The 15,179-nt window shown below is 41.8% G+C and overlaps 1 protein-coding gene across 1 annotated transcript in view; it reads left to right on the forward strand.

The window, feature by feature from the left end:
• Positions 1–439: 439 nt before the first annotated feature.
• The window catches only part of klhl5 (kelch-like family member 5), a 24,265-nt gene continuing 9,525 nt past the window's right edge, over positions 440–15,179 (forward strand). Inside the window, exons 1-5 of the mRNA XM_062428586.1 lie at positions 440–1,035; positions 5,861–6,049; positions 11,570–11,706; positions 12,818–13,014; positions 14,237–14,449. Of these exons, the coding sequence (XP_062284570.1) occupies positions 440–1,035; positions 5,861–6,049; positions 11,570–11,706; positions 12,818–13,014; positions 14,237–14,449 (1,332 nt within the window). The remainder of the gene's footprint in view (positions 1,036–5,860; positions 6,050–11,569; positions 11,707–12,817; positions 13,015–14,236; positions 14,450–15,179) is intronic.

Consider the following 15,179-nt stretch of genomic DNA (forward strand, 5'->3'; position numbering starts at 1 on the left):
ACACGTCTAACGGCCAGCGGAGCCAAACTGATTGGTGAGTTCCAGCCTGAACAGGTTATTGATTGATTGTCTGGCCCGGTCACTAATGATGATGATGATGATGATGATACAAAATGCCTGTGGCCTGCGCTGCATTATTTGGCAGAAATGTGACATTAATTTGTCCTTGTAGGAAATGTTTGTGGTCTGGTTTGTGCATGAAAAGCTTTGGCACTGACGTTAAAACTATGTGTAGTCCTCCCTCCCTAGCGCTCCCTGACACTCTCTCTCTCCCTCTCTCACTCTGTCCATTATACTCCACTATACTCATCTCACTGCCTTTAGTCGCGGTTAATGCGCGTGCGGTTGCCAGGAGAGACACGCGTACGGTACAGTGTGCAGCTTTACCGGCAGAGCTGCACAGGCTCTCCCCGCCATTTCCTCCGTGTCGAGCCCTGGGATGTCGAGTAGCGGCTCGGGCTCTTCCTCGCGGAGGGAGTTTGATGTAAAGCAGATCCTCAGGATCCGATGGAGGTGGTTCGGTCACCCCGCGGTGCCTCCGCCTCACTCTCCGCCGCTAGGAGACTACTTCGCCGGGAGGAGAGCAGGAGGCAACCCCGGAGATGGACCCTCAGTTAGCGGCTGTAGCAACTCCAATCCCTCCGGTGTAAACCCCGGCGCGGGGAGTCACAGCGGTCTGGTGGCCAGCGGCAGCGCCGGGTCTAACCTTTGTAACAGCAGCGGCAGAAAGTTTGCTGATCCGGCGGGGAGTCGGACCGGTCCGGGAGGAGCAGCAGCTGGAGGGACGGGGAGCTCCTGTCCCCGCTCCTTCAGCCAGCCAGAGTGCAGGAGCGCTGCCGCGGCGCTGCCCTGGGTCTCCCCGCCGCCTCATCGTCGCTCTCGCCCGGTGACAAACATGGACCCTCCCAGTGAAGCCCCAGTGCCCCAGCTGGTGCCCGAGCCCTCCGTTCATCCTGGGACTGAGGAGGCGGCGGCGGCCGTGCCACCGGGCACCGAGGAGAGAAACCACCCGGAAACTGACTCCAGCTCCTGCAGGTAGGAGATGGAGATGGAGTTTGGGTGGTTTTATACCTGCTTTGAGACTTTTCAACTGAAATTAATAGAGCAAAATCTACACATACAGAACCATTAAAAGCCACTTAGTTTATAAAATTTGAAATTCACACGCCCCTAAAAAGTTAGGGCCAGTGAAGAACTTGTGCACAGACTGTGTTAGTTATTACTTTTACAGGAAAGCAGAGGAGTGCAGTGCAGCTTGATGAATCACATTCAATCATCAGATTTCCAGCTTATCTACTGATATTAGCTGTCACTTCTCTGTTATCATAATGTGCACCATAGGCACAGTGACTAGTGACAGGTGGAAACTGTGAATGTGCTGAAAATAGCCTATGTGAAAAGTGAATAAGGGATTCACTGAGCAAGAAGAGGCAGTTCAGACAAACAGGATGCAGTAGTGGAGGGTCACTCATTACATACAGACAGACAGAAAGAGGCAGAGAGAAAATGATGGCTGAGTACCTTTGGGATAGCATGTGGTTCACTGATTTCTCCCTTCAACCTCCTAATGAGGCTTCACTATGCAGCCTCTGTTAGAAGACAAACACACAAACATAAACAGAAATGTACACTCTGGTGAATATGGGATTTTCAGAGTCAAATTAACAATATGACTCCAGGGCTAAGTAGCTACATACTGCACTTGACATTTATACTGTTTTGTTTCCAAGGCTCGTTCTCCAGCTCTGAATAACAATCCTTTACATGTTTTGTGTGCACATGCATGATGTGGTGTGTTGCATTACTGTGGCCATCCATCCAGCTATAGTGGTGTGAAAAAGGCATTTAATTAATAGTTGCCATGGAGACAGCATAACAAAGCAATTAGGGCATCACAACTCCTCTTAAGTTCACAGATATATGTCATTATAATGATGCAGCAGTAAATGTAATGGAGTAAAGACTGAAACAGTGTGTGTGCGTATAAGTGTAAATGTGTGAGTGTCTGTTTATGTGTGTTTACTACTCTGGCATAATGTGGCATAATGATGCAGCTGAAAGCCTCCTATCATGCTCCACGTTCCCAGGGCACACATCAGAAAATATAAATGATTAATGCGACAGGCACGGACACACACACACACACACACATGCACACACTCTCTAAAAAATAGCTTTCATATGGGCGCAAATGCACATGCATCTTGTTATCGATTAATTTCTAAAGCTCTTTTGTCCCACACCCCATTCATATTTACTACAATGGTGTATGTTTGTATGAGAGAGGGAGTAAGAGAGTGAGAGAGAGAGAAACACAGAGAAGGAGATACATTTAAAAATATCTATTGTTATGCAAGGCTTGATGTCATGTCTTCTGTGATGATGGGGATCTGGCAGCACTTACACAGAAAATTACTTCTGCCTAATAGTAATGCATACATACACACCAGCTGCATTAGACTAGGCAAAGAAGAAATTATGATGTGAACCTGAGCAGATCTCGAGTATGTATAGTACATGCATTTAGTCATGTTCTTGCACATATTATGGTTGCCATACCAACACAGAGAGTAGTTTCTGCTGCATACATGTTCAGACCTGAGGGTGTATGATTTGTGATGTGTGTGTGTGTGTGTGTGTGTGTGTGTCTTTCTGTATGCTTTTCGTCCTCTCCCTCTTGAGAGATCTTGTGTACAATGTGATACTCCAAAAACACGGGTGGCAAAACCCCCAGTGGGATTCATGGGAAGGGACGCATACAGAATTCCTGTGTGGCTGAAGGTTCGGCTCAGCTCTACTCATCCTTTCCTCTTTTTTTTCTCTCTCTCTCTCTTTCTCTCTCTCTCACTTCACCCCACCCCACCCAGCTTCCCCCCTTCTAATCCTGGTGTGCCTCTCCTCAGTCTCTCTCACTCACTCTCTCCTTCTGTCCCGTGTTTGTCTCTGCCCACCCTTGTCCATTCATCTGCCCTCTCTTTTCTTCTTTGCATGTGTGTCACGGAGGATGTAACATGTGACCAAGCAGGCACCGTGGCTGTACGAACATGTCGTATATCAGCTTACAGAACTAAGTTTAATTTGCATTAGCTGTTAGCCCACAGGCTAATCAGGCGAGATAGTTAATCATGAGGGAGCATGTGTATATGTGTGTATGTAAGAGAGAGAGAGAGAGGGAGGCAGGAAGAGAGACACAGTACGGCGGTTGTGTGAGTGTCCTTGCCTGGTGCAGGGGTTTAAAAAATCTGGCTGCATGGTGTTGATTCGCCCCAGACACACTCTCTCTTTCTGTCTTTCTCTCTCTGTCCATTTTGAGTGCCTGCCAGGCTCAATTAAGGGGACTGGAAGGCAGCGTTCTCCCACTTCAAAGCCATCTCCTCTGGCTGTATTTAGCCACACTATAAGTCTACATGCACGTGCACGCACACACACACGTGCACACACCAGAGGACAGTACAGCTAGCCAAAAAGCCTCTATGGAGGGTTAGAATGGGATAGGGAAGATAGAAAACTGAGGCCAAGATGGATGTAGGGGTGATGGGCTGAGGTGCAGTGGAGTGAGTGATGGATGAGATTAGTCAAAGATATAAAAGTGAAGACAGGAGACAGATACAGAGGACAGAGACAGACAGAAGATGACTCCTGTTAAGCACATCAACAGCACCACACACGCAAACCTGAATGTGCACACCACTATGGCAACGTTGTTTTATTTATAACAGTGTGTGAGATTATTTTTAGACCTAAGTCAGTTTAATTTATGAAGTTGAAAACCTCAAATCAATCTTCAAACCTGCAATACCTGTTTTTTGTTTTTTAATACCAGTTAATATGGTGAAATTGTTACCAAAACATTGCCTATTCACACACCCAGAAGATATGTTTCTGTCCATCTAACAGATCTAAGTCCAGTATTCACTCTTTATAACTCTGGTTTTGGTCTCCACCAGCTTATTAGGCAAATATCTGGCTCGTCAGCTGCTCAATGCTCCACTATGTTCGCCAGCTTTGTCTGCTGTTTTATTAGAGCAGCTATTGACGATGCTGATGGGAGCAGTGAGATTGAACCAAAACATGAAAGTTAAAGTCGCAAACCAAAATAATGACCTGAAAGATGCTGTAAAAGTTCGTAGATCTGAGAGGAACTGTAGTACGAGGTGATAATTATGTTTTGGTTCATCACTACGAGTTGAAGAAGACAAGTTGTCATGTGATTCATTGTTAATTTAAAAATATTGATTATGACCAAACTGTATACCATTAGTTGTTTTCTTCTTTTCCTTTTTTTGGTTTTGTTTGTTTGTTTTATTTTCTTTTTGATTATTATGTTTTGTATGTTTAACATATAGTTTAAAGCAGAATAAATATAATGTTAGGTTTAGTGATAATAGCAGCCATAAAATGTATAAACCGGTTAAGGAAAAAGTCTACAGAAAAACCCTTAAACGAGACAACAAAAAACATAAGAAGGATTTTTAGGATGAATACACATGCAATAAATGCTGTATATACAGAGTACACAGAATGACAATATTTGGTAACTGAAGTGCAAACACACATGACAAAAGTGGATCAGAGAGGAAGCAGAGCAGCTTCTAAACGTCTTTTGTATTTGGTAGACCAGGAAAGAGCACAGATTTGTTTATATTCCTGTTGATAATCCTGTCGACATTTTAGTTTTCAAAATCATCTTGGGCGCGCAGGTGGTCAAGTGGTTAGAGCGCATGCCATATACGCAGCCGACCCCAGTTTGAATCCCGGTCGGATGTCCTTTGCTGCATGTCACACCCCCCTCTCTCTCCCATGTTTCCTGTCGGTGTACTGCTAAATAAAGGCATCTATGCCAATAAAATCTTAAAAAAAAAAAAAAAAGAATCATCTTGTGTTTACAAACAGCAATTTCCAATTAATTCCCAGAATGTGTGTTTGTGTTTAGCAAACTCATGTCTGAATATGCGTGTGGAAAATTGCAATTTAGGGTCGTTTGATTTGCAGCAGCTTAGGCTTTGGATACAAACACACACATATCTCCACATCCGTGAGCAAGCGTGATTTCTCTGCGACTGTAGAGGTGAAATGAGAAATATCGGTTAATTTCTTATCTTTTTGTGCTGCGGGGCCAGTCCTGCCACCACGGCTGTTGAATTAAAAATGGAAGTACAGCTCTGGCTCTCATAAATTAAATGCTGGTTTGGGAGCTGTGATGGCTGATGATTCACCAGGTACAGTGGCTATACTTCAGTGTTTATCTTCAACACATGCACACACTAACTCGCATACACACATACATCATCACACACCTCATCAGTTCAGACTGGAAGAATAAGGCATAACAGCCCTGGGATACAACACTTCCACCAGAGAACAGCGGATGTTGAAGCCATCCTGGCCCAAAATCTTGCTTCATTTCCCATTGTTGGTATAGATATAAGGAAACTGGGTACCGTTAGGGAACAGAGTAAATTACTACACGTCCTACGGGCTCAGCTCCCACATCTATTTAATTGGCAGCTTCTCTTTTAAGCGGGCTCAATTTATCTGGCCATTTACCCCTAGTAATTGGACCATTAAATAGCTTTTGTCTGCTTCTGGCGACATACTGTAACCCTGTTGAAAAGTGAAGGAGAGTGGGAATACGCGTGAAAGAGCATTGCAAAGAAAAAGATGGCACATGGAAGACAGAGAGCATCTGGCGTAGCTCTTTCCACACATCTGTCCCTTTGTCTTGAACAAAAGAGAATCAGCATCAACACATGCACTCAAAGCTTCTCCTCTGTCTGTTTGTCCTTGTGTGTCTGTGTGTGTGTGTTTGTGTGTGTTTGTGTGTGTGAACCTTTGTGCACTTGTCACTGTGTGGGCCCAGGACATCCAACAGCAGTGCCACATTGTCCTCATGTGTATCGATGGAGCCATGTGTGTGTCCCGAGGAGTGCATGTTCACCGCTCTGTCCCACGCAAACGTCACCTTCCGCAAGATGGAGGGCTACCTGAGGTCCCGGCAGCTGTGTGATGTTACACTGGTGGCTGGAGACAGGCGGATACCTGCACACAGGTAAGAGCAAAGAGACAAAAATGTCACATATGTGCAGCAAAGACTGTGATGTTGAATACATGTTTAGGGCTGCAGGTAATTATTATTTCCATTATTAATTGTTCAGGCCAAAAAAGTTGAAAAATTGTGAACATTTTTCATATTCCCTATTGCCCAAGTTGATGTCTTGCAAATTGTATGTTTTTTTCTGAACAACAGTCCAAATCCCAATCTGATAATCAAATAATTGTTTTTGTCATTTTTTAAAACAAAAATCCCGAAACATTGCTGGATTCAGAAATGTGAAGATTTGAAGTTGATGATAGTAAACTTAATATCTGCAGATTTTAGACTGTAGATTAGACAAGACATTTCAATACATCTCATGGGGTTGTGTGGAATTATAACAGGCTTTTTTTTACTATTATTGGACGTTTCATAGACTAAACGATAAACCAAGAAAGTAATCAGCTGATTAATCAGTAATGACTATAATCAATAGTTGCAGCCCTAAAGAAAAGCCAGTTAGGTCTATCAAAGTTATAGTTAATTAATTTCCTCCATTATTCATCTGAAAGAGTGATGTCTGTAATCATCAAAAAAGCTTGATGCATCGTTTTAGGAAATAAAGGCAGGGATATAATTTGAATATAATTTCAGTAGAGTCTGTAAAGCTGTTTTAAACATATTTTTACACATACTGTAAAAATATTATATTTGTTTGGGTCAGATATGTCTCCACTCTCAACGCTTACTGGGCGCACTCTGAAGCATACACGTTGGAAACACTGTCACTAAATACTTTTACACTTTTATGCATACACACTGTGTCTATACACAAGAACATACCGACGAATGCAACACACACCCAAAGATGCACAATTATACACATATAAAAGAGCACAAGACAATAGGGAAAACTAGACTTTTAGACTTAGACTGTATTGTCCCCAAGAGGAAATTCCTTTTCACAGCAGTATACATATCACACAGAAGTTCATACAACAGCACACAATAACAGCAATAAAACAATAATAACATAAAATGACAGACAGCAGTACACACTAGAACAAGTACACTCAAACAAACAAAAACAAAAAGCGAAAAAAGGCAACAATAACAACAAGAATGACGAAAGAGCAAGCAAACAAACAAACAAACAAACAAACAGTTTAATTCTGTTAATTCTTTATTCTTAATCTAACAGATATACCTTAACACATAATATGTGCATCCAACCTTTGCCTATGCATTCTCATGCAGAAGTATTAGCACTCACTTACACACAGTGCTGAGTCATTTATCACAACCTCTGAGTACACACAGACACACACATGGTGACACACACTGCACTCTGACTGTTTGGTCAGAATCATTCACAGCACAGTCACACTCATAAAAGTCCCCTTTTTATTTTTGTAGTCTCTCTGTTATCACATGGTGTCAACTGAGTCTCTGAACCATGCATCAAACACACAAGCGTGCACACACACACACACACACACACACACACACACACACGCGTCATCCACCTCTTAGCCCCCTCTGTCCTGCTCTGCCGCTGTTTCTCTCTGGGCAAGTGGCCACCAGTGCAGCACTGGGGTCCATCTGCACGAGGATGAGAGAGAAGAGCGGCCCTCCACCGCCAGAAAGACTCCTTTTTTCTCTCTGCCTTCCTCTTCTGCCTCATTTAATTTAGTCCTCCAGGCACAGATGGTGACAAACAAAAGACCCTGCTGTATGAGAATCCTAATGGTGTTTGTGAAAGAGTGTGTCGGCGTCTGAAGTTGTGTGTATCTGCTTGTGTGTGTGTGTGTGTGTGTGTGTGTGTGTGTGTGTGTGTGTGTGTGTGTGTGTGTGTGTGTGTGTGTGTGTGTGTGTGTGTGTGTGTGTGTGTGTGTGTGTGTGCCAGCACAGGGGGTGGGTGTAAGACATCTTTGTTCGAAAGTAGTTGTTTTGTTTTGCAATTGATTTATTGTATGTGTAGGATAAAAGTGCTTTTCTGGGAAGAAAACATACACCCTCTTCCTATCCGTCTCTCTCTGTCTTACATGTACACACAAACAAATGCACCCTACATGCTGAATAGGCCACTTGTATTGCATACAGCAGCATATTTCTTGTACTGAGTTTGTTGCAAGCAGCGCATTTTGAGCAAACCTGAAGCTCTTTCTACAGTGTGTTTACTTTAAAAGAAGTACAGCACAATTATACCTTTTGTCTCTGGGGCTGCACCCTATACAAATGCATAGAGGTACACTATCTTGCAAGTCTATTTTTATAGTGGTGACTCTGTAAGAGAGTTATTTTAGTCAGTATACCTGCACGACTTCTATACTTCTTTATACCTTCATGGGAGATAAATGGGCATGCATGTTGGGACCATTATGTTCATGTTTTCGTGCAAAAAGGCACTTATCCTTCGCTGTCATTTTTGAACGTGTGGAAAGAAAAGTCATAATAGATCAGTAGACCTCTCTCACCACCCCTCCTGCTGTTTTTTTCCCCCTCTGTTTTTCCACTACTGTATCTCTGTACCAAGGAGTACATCCACATTAAAACACAAACAGACACATTGTTCAGTTTCCAGCTCTTGCCCTGCTTTTTCCTGAGTCCAACTCTTCTGTTTCCTGCTCTCCTCTCTCTGGCATTTTGTCTGCTCTGTACTCTCTCCATTACAGCGTGACACACGGCCTGTCATGTCTCTGTCTTCAGCACGGCGCACTTGTGTTTGTGTGTAAATAACCTGGTGCTGTACATAGCCTCCGTCGCTCACAGCAAGTCAGACAGAGACCCACATGAAAAATTAAGGAGTGGAAATGTTGTGTGTGTGTGTGTGTGTGTGTGTGTGTGTGTGTGTGTGTGTGTGTGTGTGTGTGTGTGTGTGTGTGTGTGTGTGTGTGTTTGTGTGTGGGTGTGTGTATGTGTGTGTGTGTGTGTGTGTGTGTGTGTGTGTGTGTGTGTGTGTGTGTGTGTGTGTGTGTGTCAGAGAGAGGGAGAAATAAAAACCTGACTGGAACACTGGCAGAACAACTTCCTGCTGACTATAGTCTATTTTAATATCTCTTCTCTTCTCTACTTGAGGCTAACTGTCAAGGTCCCAGTGTCACACTCAGTAATGAGATTATACACGTGTACATGCACACATGAGTTGAAAATCTGTTCGGATGATATCAAATAGACCTCTAATGTGAGCTTGATCATCATCAGTTTACTCATCATCAGCCATTTTTAGAACAGGACAACACCCTTTTTTTTAACTAACTAAATATTTTGTGTGTGTGTTTAATTTCACAGTAACATGAAAGGATAATGGATTGTTGCGGTGGGGAATTCATTATCTTTTAACAAGTGACCTTAGGATAATGCCTCTCTGTCCTTCATCTGGCTTGCTCTCCATTATGCCACTCATCTTTCTTCTGAGACTCTCTTGCCTCTAAATTGGACATTGACCTTCCATTAACTTTCAGCCTGCCAACACATTTAACATACAGGGACTACCAACTAGGGTCTCTGGACATCAAGAATAAACTACTGAAAGAAACAGCCGTCATAGCAAAGTGCTAACTTATTTCTTCTCAAAACATTATTAGTAATTTCATTAATGTCAGCTGGGAAAAAAAACAGATAACAATTATTTTAGGAAAGTTATAGTTACTTTGCATATTGTGTAAAAATGAAAATATATTCTTTTATTTAATACAAATTGAAGCTTTTATCCCAAGTACAATCTTTCCACAAAGTATTGACAAAGAGAGTGCCCCTACTACCCCTTAATAGTATGTGATACATTAAATTAGGACCCATGGCAAACATGAACTCAATAAATAGAAGAAATGGTTCCAGCTTTTGACTGGAGTCCCCAAAGACCTCAATACATTGGTATTTAAAAAAAAAAAAATACAAATTAAAACAGGAACAGAAAATGATATCGAATGATCAACAAATTGACAAATTCGAATAATAAAATGAGGCACCTGTGAGATGTGACAAAGAGTCCACCTCTGGGGTCTGCTGGTGCCTCAGTCAGTGGGATTAATGTTAAACATATTCCTCTCTCTTTTTCTTGCTGTCATTTTCTCTCCATGAGCTCAGCTGCTGTGATTGACACATGCAAATTGATTAATCTCCTCTCTGACTGCACGGATTGGCATGTTTTTGTAGTGCTTTGCAGGACTTGATCCAGCTGGGTTTGTGTCTCCTCTTATATCATTTTGTTTGGTCACTTTGGGATTCTGTGTTTAAAAAAAAGAAGTGTTTTCTTCAAATAGTGGAAGCTAAAGTAACTAAACATATGAAAAGTGTCTGAAATAAAAAGGAACACTTGTCTCACAGGGTAGAGCCAGGAAACAATGATCCGTAGAGATATAGTATGAAATAAGGAGACAAACATTATGTGGAGTTTATAAGTTACATTACATTACTGACCCTCAGGTAGCGTGGCCTTTTCCTCTCATTTTAAAACATGACTTTTTAGAGAATATCACTATGTTAAGACAATCACGTGCTTCATGACAGTGTCATTAATGAGTCTTGTGTAAATGAGTGGAAACATGTCAGCACGCCCCTAATTAAGATGCTGTAAAGTCCCAGAGCTTAGTTTGACGCTCAAAAAACCACAGACTGTCTATAAGTGACATTATTCTGATGTATGATTCATCTTCTCTCTTCAACTCTCCTGCTGTGGTCATTTATTTTTGCCTTGAATTTTGACACCTCTGCTATACTTTCTAGCCCACACTTGTCTCCTGTAATGCTGCACTACTACAATTGAAATGACTTGTCACATGTTTGGACTTTGAAGTCAAGTCAACACCATCAAAACCTTATAAGGCCACTTAAGTTTTCCCTCTGCTACAGGTGGCAATGCAGACTTTCCTCTCTTGTGCTGTGTATTCAAATGAATCAAACTTTATTTGTGTGGCACCTTGTGTACAGGTTAGTGACAACAACACACATGAGACAAATGGACAGGAAAAATAAAAGTTATGATAAATATGCAATAAAAACCATAAAATATATTTAAATAAAATAAAGTGCACTTTACTTTAGTGTTTTAGGCTCTGACCAATCAGTATTATTGTACCCTTTTTGAAACTAACAGAATGCTGAAACAGCCCTAACATGTTAATATCATTATGCAGCCTGTGTATGAACAGAGTTGGTGCTGATTGTTGGCAGGTTATAGTAGGGAACACTTTTATAGCTTCAGTCGTCCAGTCATAGACTTGTACATGTTGAACAAAGAATAAACACTGTCTGATAATACATTGGTTGTCACCATTTCTGCAAAGTCTCTCTCATTTCCTGTTACTACTGTTACCTGCTCTACTATCTGTAATAAAGGCTTGAAATGGTGTTCCGTTTTCAGGAACATGCACACCATGTCGTCTTTTTCAGGCTGCCCTTTCCCTGTCTGTTCTGCATCTTTTCCCTGTCAGGCCAGACTTGTCCTGTCAGCAAGGTCAAAGCACTCTTAAGTTTCTCCGTTACAGCTTTCCGTCCTCTCTGACTGATGCCTGACACTGTCTCCCTTCACAGACTGGTTCTCTCATCCGTGTCAGACTACTTTGCGGCCATGTTCACCAGTGATGTGCGGGAGGCCAAGCAGGATGAGGTGAAGATGGAGGGGGTTGACCCGGATGCGTTGTGGGTCCTGGTGCAGTACGCATACACAGGTAAAGAAACACATATCTCTATTTTTATTAGAAAAAGATCAGTACATGCAGCCATGCTCCTCTCTTCCTCTAGAAGAAATCCCAGGATGTGTGCACATTTATTTGCAAACTCACTTTCTTCAAATTGCCCCTTGAGGGACAAATAAAGTATTTTAAATTGAACTGAATAAATTGACAGTTGTCAGACTGGTCAAATGATTATTTAACCAATATTACAGTGCGGTTAGATGTACTGTATTTCAGAAGTCACAACTGATTACGGCATTAAGATGCATACCGTCTTTCATTGTACAAGATTTTGGTTTTTACAAGAAGATAGCTGAGGGTTAGTGTTTAAGATTAGAAGTATGGTCCCCAACAAGTACACAATTACTCATGCATGAGTAAAATTATTTTGTTAAATAAATTAGAAATTATGGAGACATTTTTAAAAACTGAATCTCTCTAGTCCATTTTTAAAGATTTAAGTTTTCAGGTGCAGCAAATGGACTTGGGGCTTACTGCTACAGAAATGGTAGGGAAGTCAAAATGAAAAATACAGAATAATTCCAGCCTTATCTTTCAAAGGCTGATACGTTTTAAGCTCCCCATCAACCTAACAGTGACTAAAAGTGCAAGGTCTGATTTCCAGTATAATTCCCATGTACAGTGTACATAGCCTACATATATTTTTGCCTCAATGCAGGTGATGTTGGGGAAAGGCACTGTACACAAATCACAGTGTGGGCTTTAATTTTAGTAGTGCGTGAACTTAATGTAATGACTTATCTCTGTAGACATTACTGAATCCATTTAGGTCACGACTTCAGTAGGTTTTGATTTGAGATTGTGGGTTCGAAATGTGATCTGCTAACAGCTAACATCTCCAGGAAGCTATCTCAAGCTGCAATCACATTTTCTACGGTAAATGGTTTCATTTTAGGTCACAGTTCTACGAAAAATGTATTAGATTTCATGAGCTTTTGCTTGTGTTGATGGGCCTGTTACTTTTGATCTCAAACCTGTTAAATAACACATTTCAGACTTGTTTTAATACATAGCCCTTTTGTGATATGTTGTCTTTCGTTGTCTTTATCGTCCTGTGTCTACATGCCATCTCTGTGTCCTCCAGGCCGTCTCGAGTTGAAGGAGGACACCATCGAGTCTCTCCTTTCAGCCTCTTGTCTGCTGCAGTTGTCGTCTGTGGTTCAGGCCTGCTGCTCCTTCCTCATGAAGCAGCTCCACCCCTCCAACTGTCTTGGCATCCGCTCCTACGCCGACGCTCAGGGCTGCCATGACCTGCAGACAGCCGCTCACGCCTACACCATGGTGGGTGTTTATCGCTATACCTCTAGTGATTGCCACAAAAAAAATGAATGAAATGACGGCTTGGGAAAATATAAACCTGAAAACAATGATGTAGATTGAACAAGACAACTTGATGTTTAATCTCAAGAATAACATGAAGAGAAAAAAAAACATATTTAATGCTTTCACATTTCCCAACAATCCACCTCCCTACCTCATATTCCTCAGTCAGACTGTGGTCATTTTCCAGTCTTGATGTTATTCTCTGTAACAAAAAGGTTCCTCACTCACAACACACCACATACCATTATCACCAGGGCTGTTTTCTTCACGGGGTTGCTATGGTGACTGTGAAATAGCTTCTTCATCCACTTGATCATTCTTTTTTCTTTTCTTGTTCTCTCCCGTCTTTACGTGCCTGCCTCCCTCTGTGTCTGTCTCTGTCAGTGTCACTGTTTCTCTATGTAAGTGGATTATTGTTCAACTTTAATCTGGGGTAATTATGTCATTGAGGTGGCTTCATCTGGGTTTTACTGTCTGCCTGTGTCTGTAATTCACTCACACACATACGCAGCTCACAGGATTATTATAGCCTACGTGTAAGAGCTATACAATAGATGGACTTGGTAGAGAAATGCTTTTTTTAATGTTTTGTTTATTTGGGAATCAGGTTTCTTTGCTTTTTCTAATCTTTCCCCTAGAAAATACCTACCTTAAAAGAAAAAAATCATGACTATAATGGTAATGGCACCCTGTACAGTTATAATACAGAAACAACGACCATCACAGTGTGTCATCACCTTCATCACTATCACAGTTGACACAAGTATTGAGCATAATGAGGCTTAGGTTTTACCAGTGGTGTTTGTGTACTCGCCTGTGTGTTAAAGGATCTGGTTTTCATTTCTACCTCATGTGTATTAAAATTATTTTTCGATACGACTGACTTATTCCAACCTTTTCTTATCCAGACCCCTTTTTTCCAGCTCTTCTCATCCATCTTCCTCTGACCTTTCTCAAGCCCTCATTTCCTTCCTTTTGTCTCTCTCCTTCCAACCTTTGATCCATTTTCTCCCTTCACTCAAATCCTCCTATTGTTTTTTTATCCTCTCACCCCCCTCTTTATGCTGCAGTTCATGATTCATTCATCCATACTCTTTTGAAACTAATCTGTCTCTATTCCTCTTTACTCTTACAGCCGCTCAGTTTTACTCCCCCTCTCTCTCTCTCTCTCGTCCACCAGGAACACTTTCTGGAGGTGGTCGGAGGCCAGGAGTTCCTGCTGCTCCCAGTGGAGGAGATGGAGAGGCTTCTCACTTCTGATGACATCAATGTGCCCGATGAGGAAACTGTGGTAACCTCTTTGCTAACTTGGGTCCGTCATGATGCCAACACCCGGCAACGCCACCTTCCCTTGCTGCTTAGTCACATCCGGCTGCCACTACTACAGCCGCAGGTGAGAGCTTATGGCACTTTAATTATTGCCTGATTTAATATCCTGTGAAACTATCTGTTCATGTTTTTTTACATGATAGTAAATTGAATATGTTCAGGTTTTGTTCTGTTCATGATGCAAAACAAGACATTCAATGACACCATCTTGTGTTGTAGGATAATGTGGTGGTCATTTTACTGATGTTTTGTAGATCATATAAGTAATCATTTAATTAAGAAAATAATGAATCAATTAACTGATAATGACAATAATTATCCAAAAGAGTAAAAAGAGTTCTGGTGACCTCACTTCTTCTTCTCCTCCACTCCCCCAGATTATTTAAATTTATAGTCTTCAGCCCACACACACACACGTTGCCTTTTTCTATGCAGTAGTACTCCTCAAGATCTGTAAGCAGGCTTTGATGTGTGAAATTAGTGGAGTTCCCCTTTAATCTTTTCACCACCAATAGTTAATACTGTGGTTGTTCATCATCTGTTCTTCATATCTCTCGTAGCTTATTAAGAGTATAGTAAGACTGTTTGCCAAATTCGTCCTCTCTCCCTCCTGCTGCTTCAGTCTGTCTCTCCGTCTCTCACTCTGTCTCACTATCCAGCAATTAGAGAGACTATCCGTATCACAACTATTACCCTGTCAGGCGTGTGCTTGTGTGTACGTGCCACTCTCTTTCTCATCCTCCCTCTATCGCTCTCTCTCTCTCTCCTTTTTAGCTACTGTAGCAGGGTATCTG

The sequence above is a fragment of the Scomber scombrus genome, chromosome 2 (assembly GCF_963691925.1).
Source record: "Scomber scombrus chromosome 2, fScoSco1.1, whole genome shotgun sequence".
Classification (NCBI taxonomy): domain Eukaryota; kingdom Metazoa; phylum Chordata; class Actinopteri; order Scombriformes; family Scombridae; genus Scomber; species Scomber scombrus.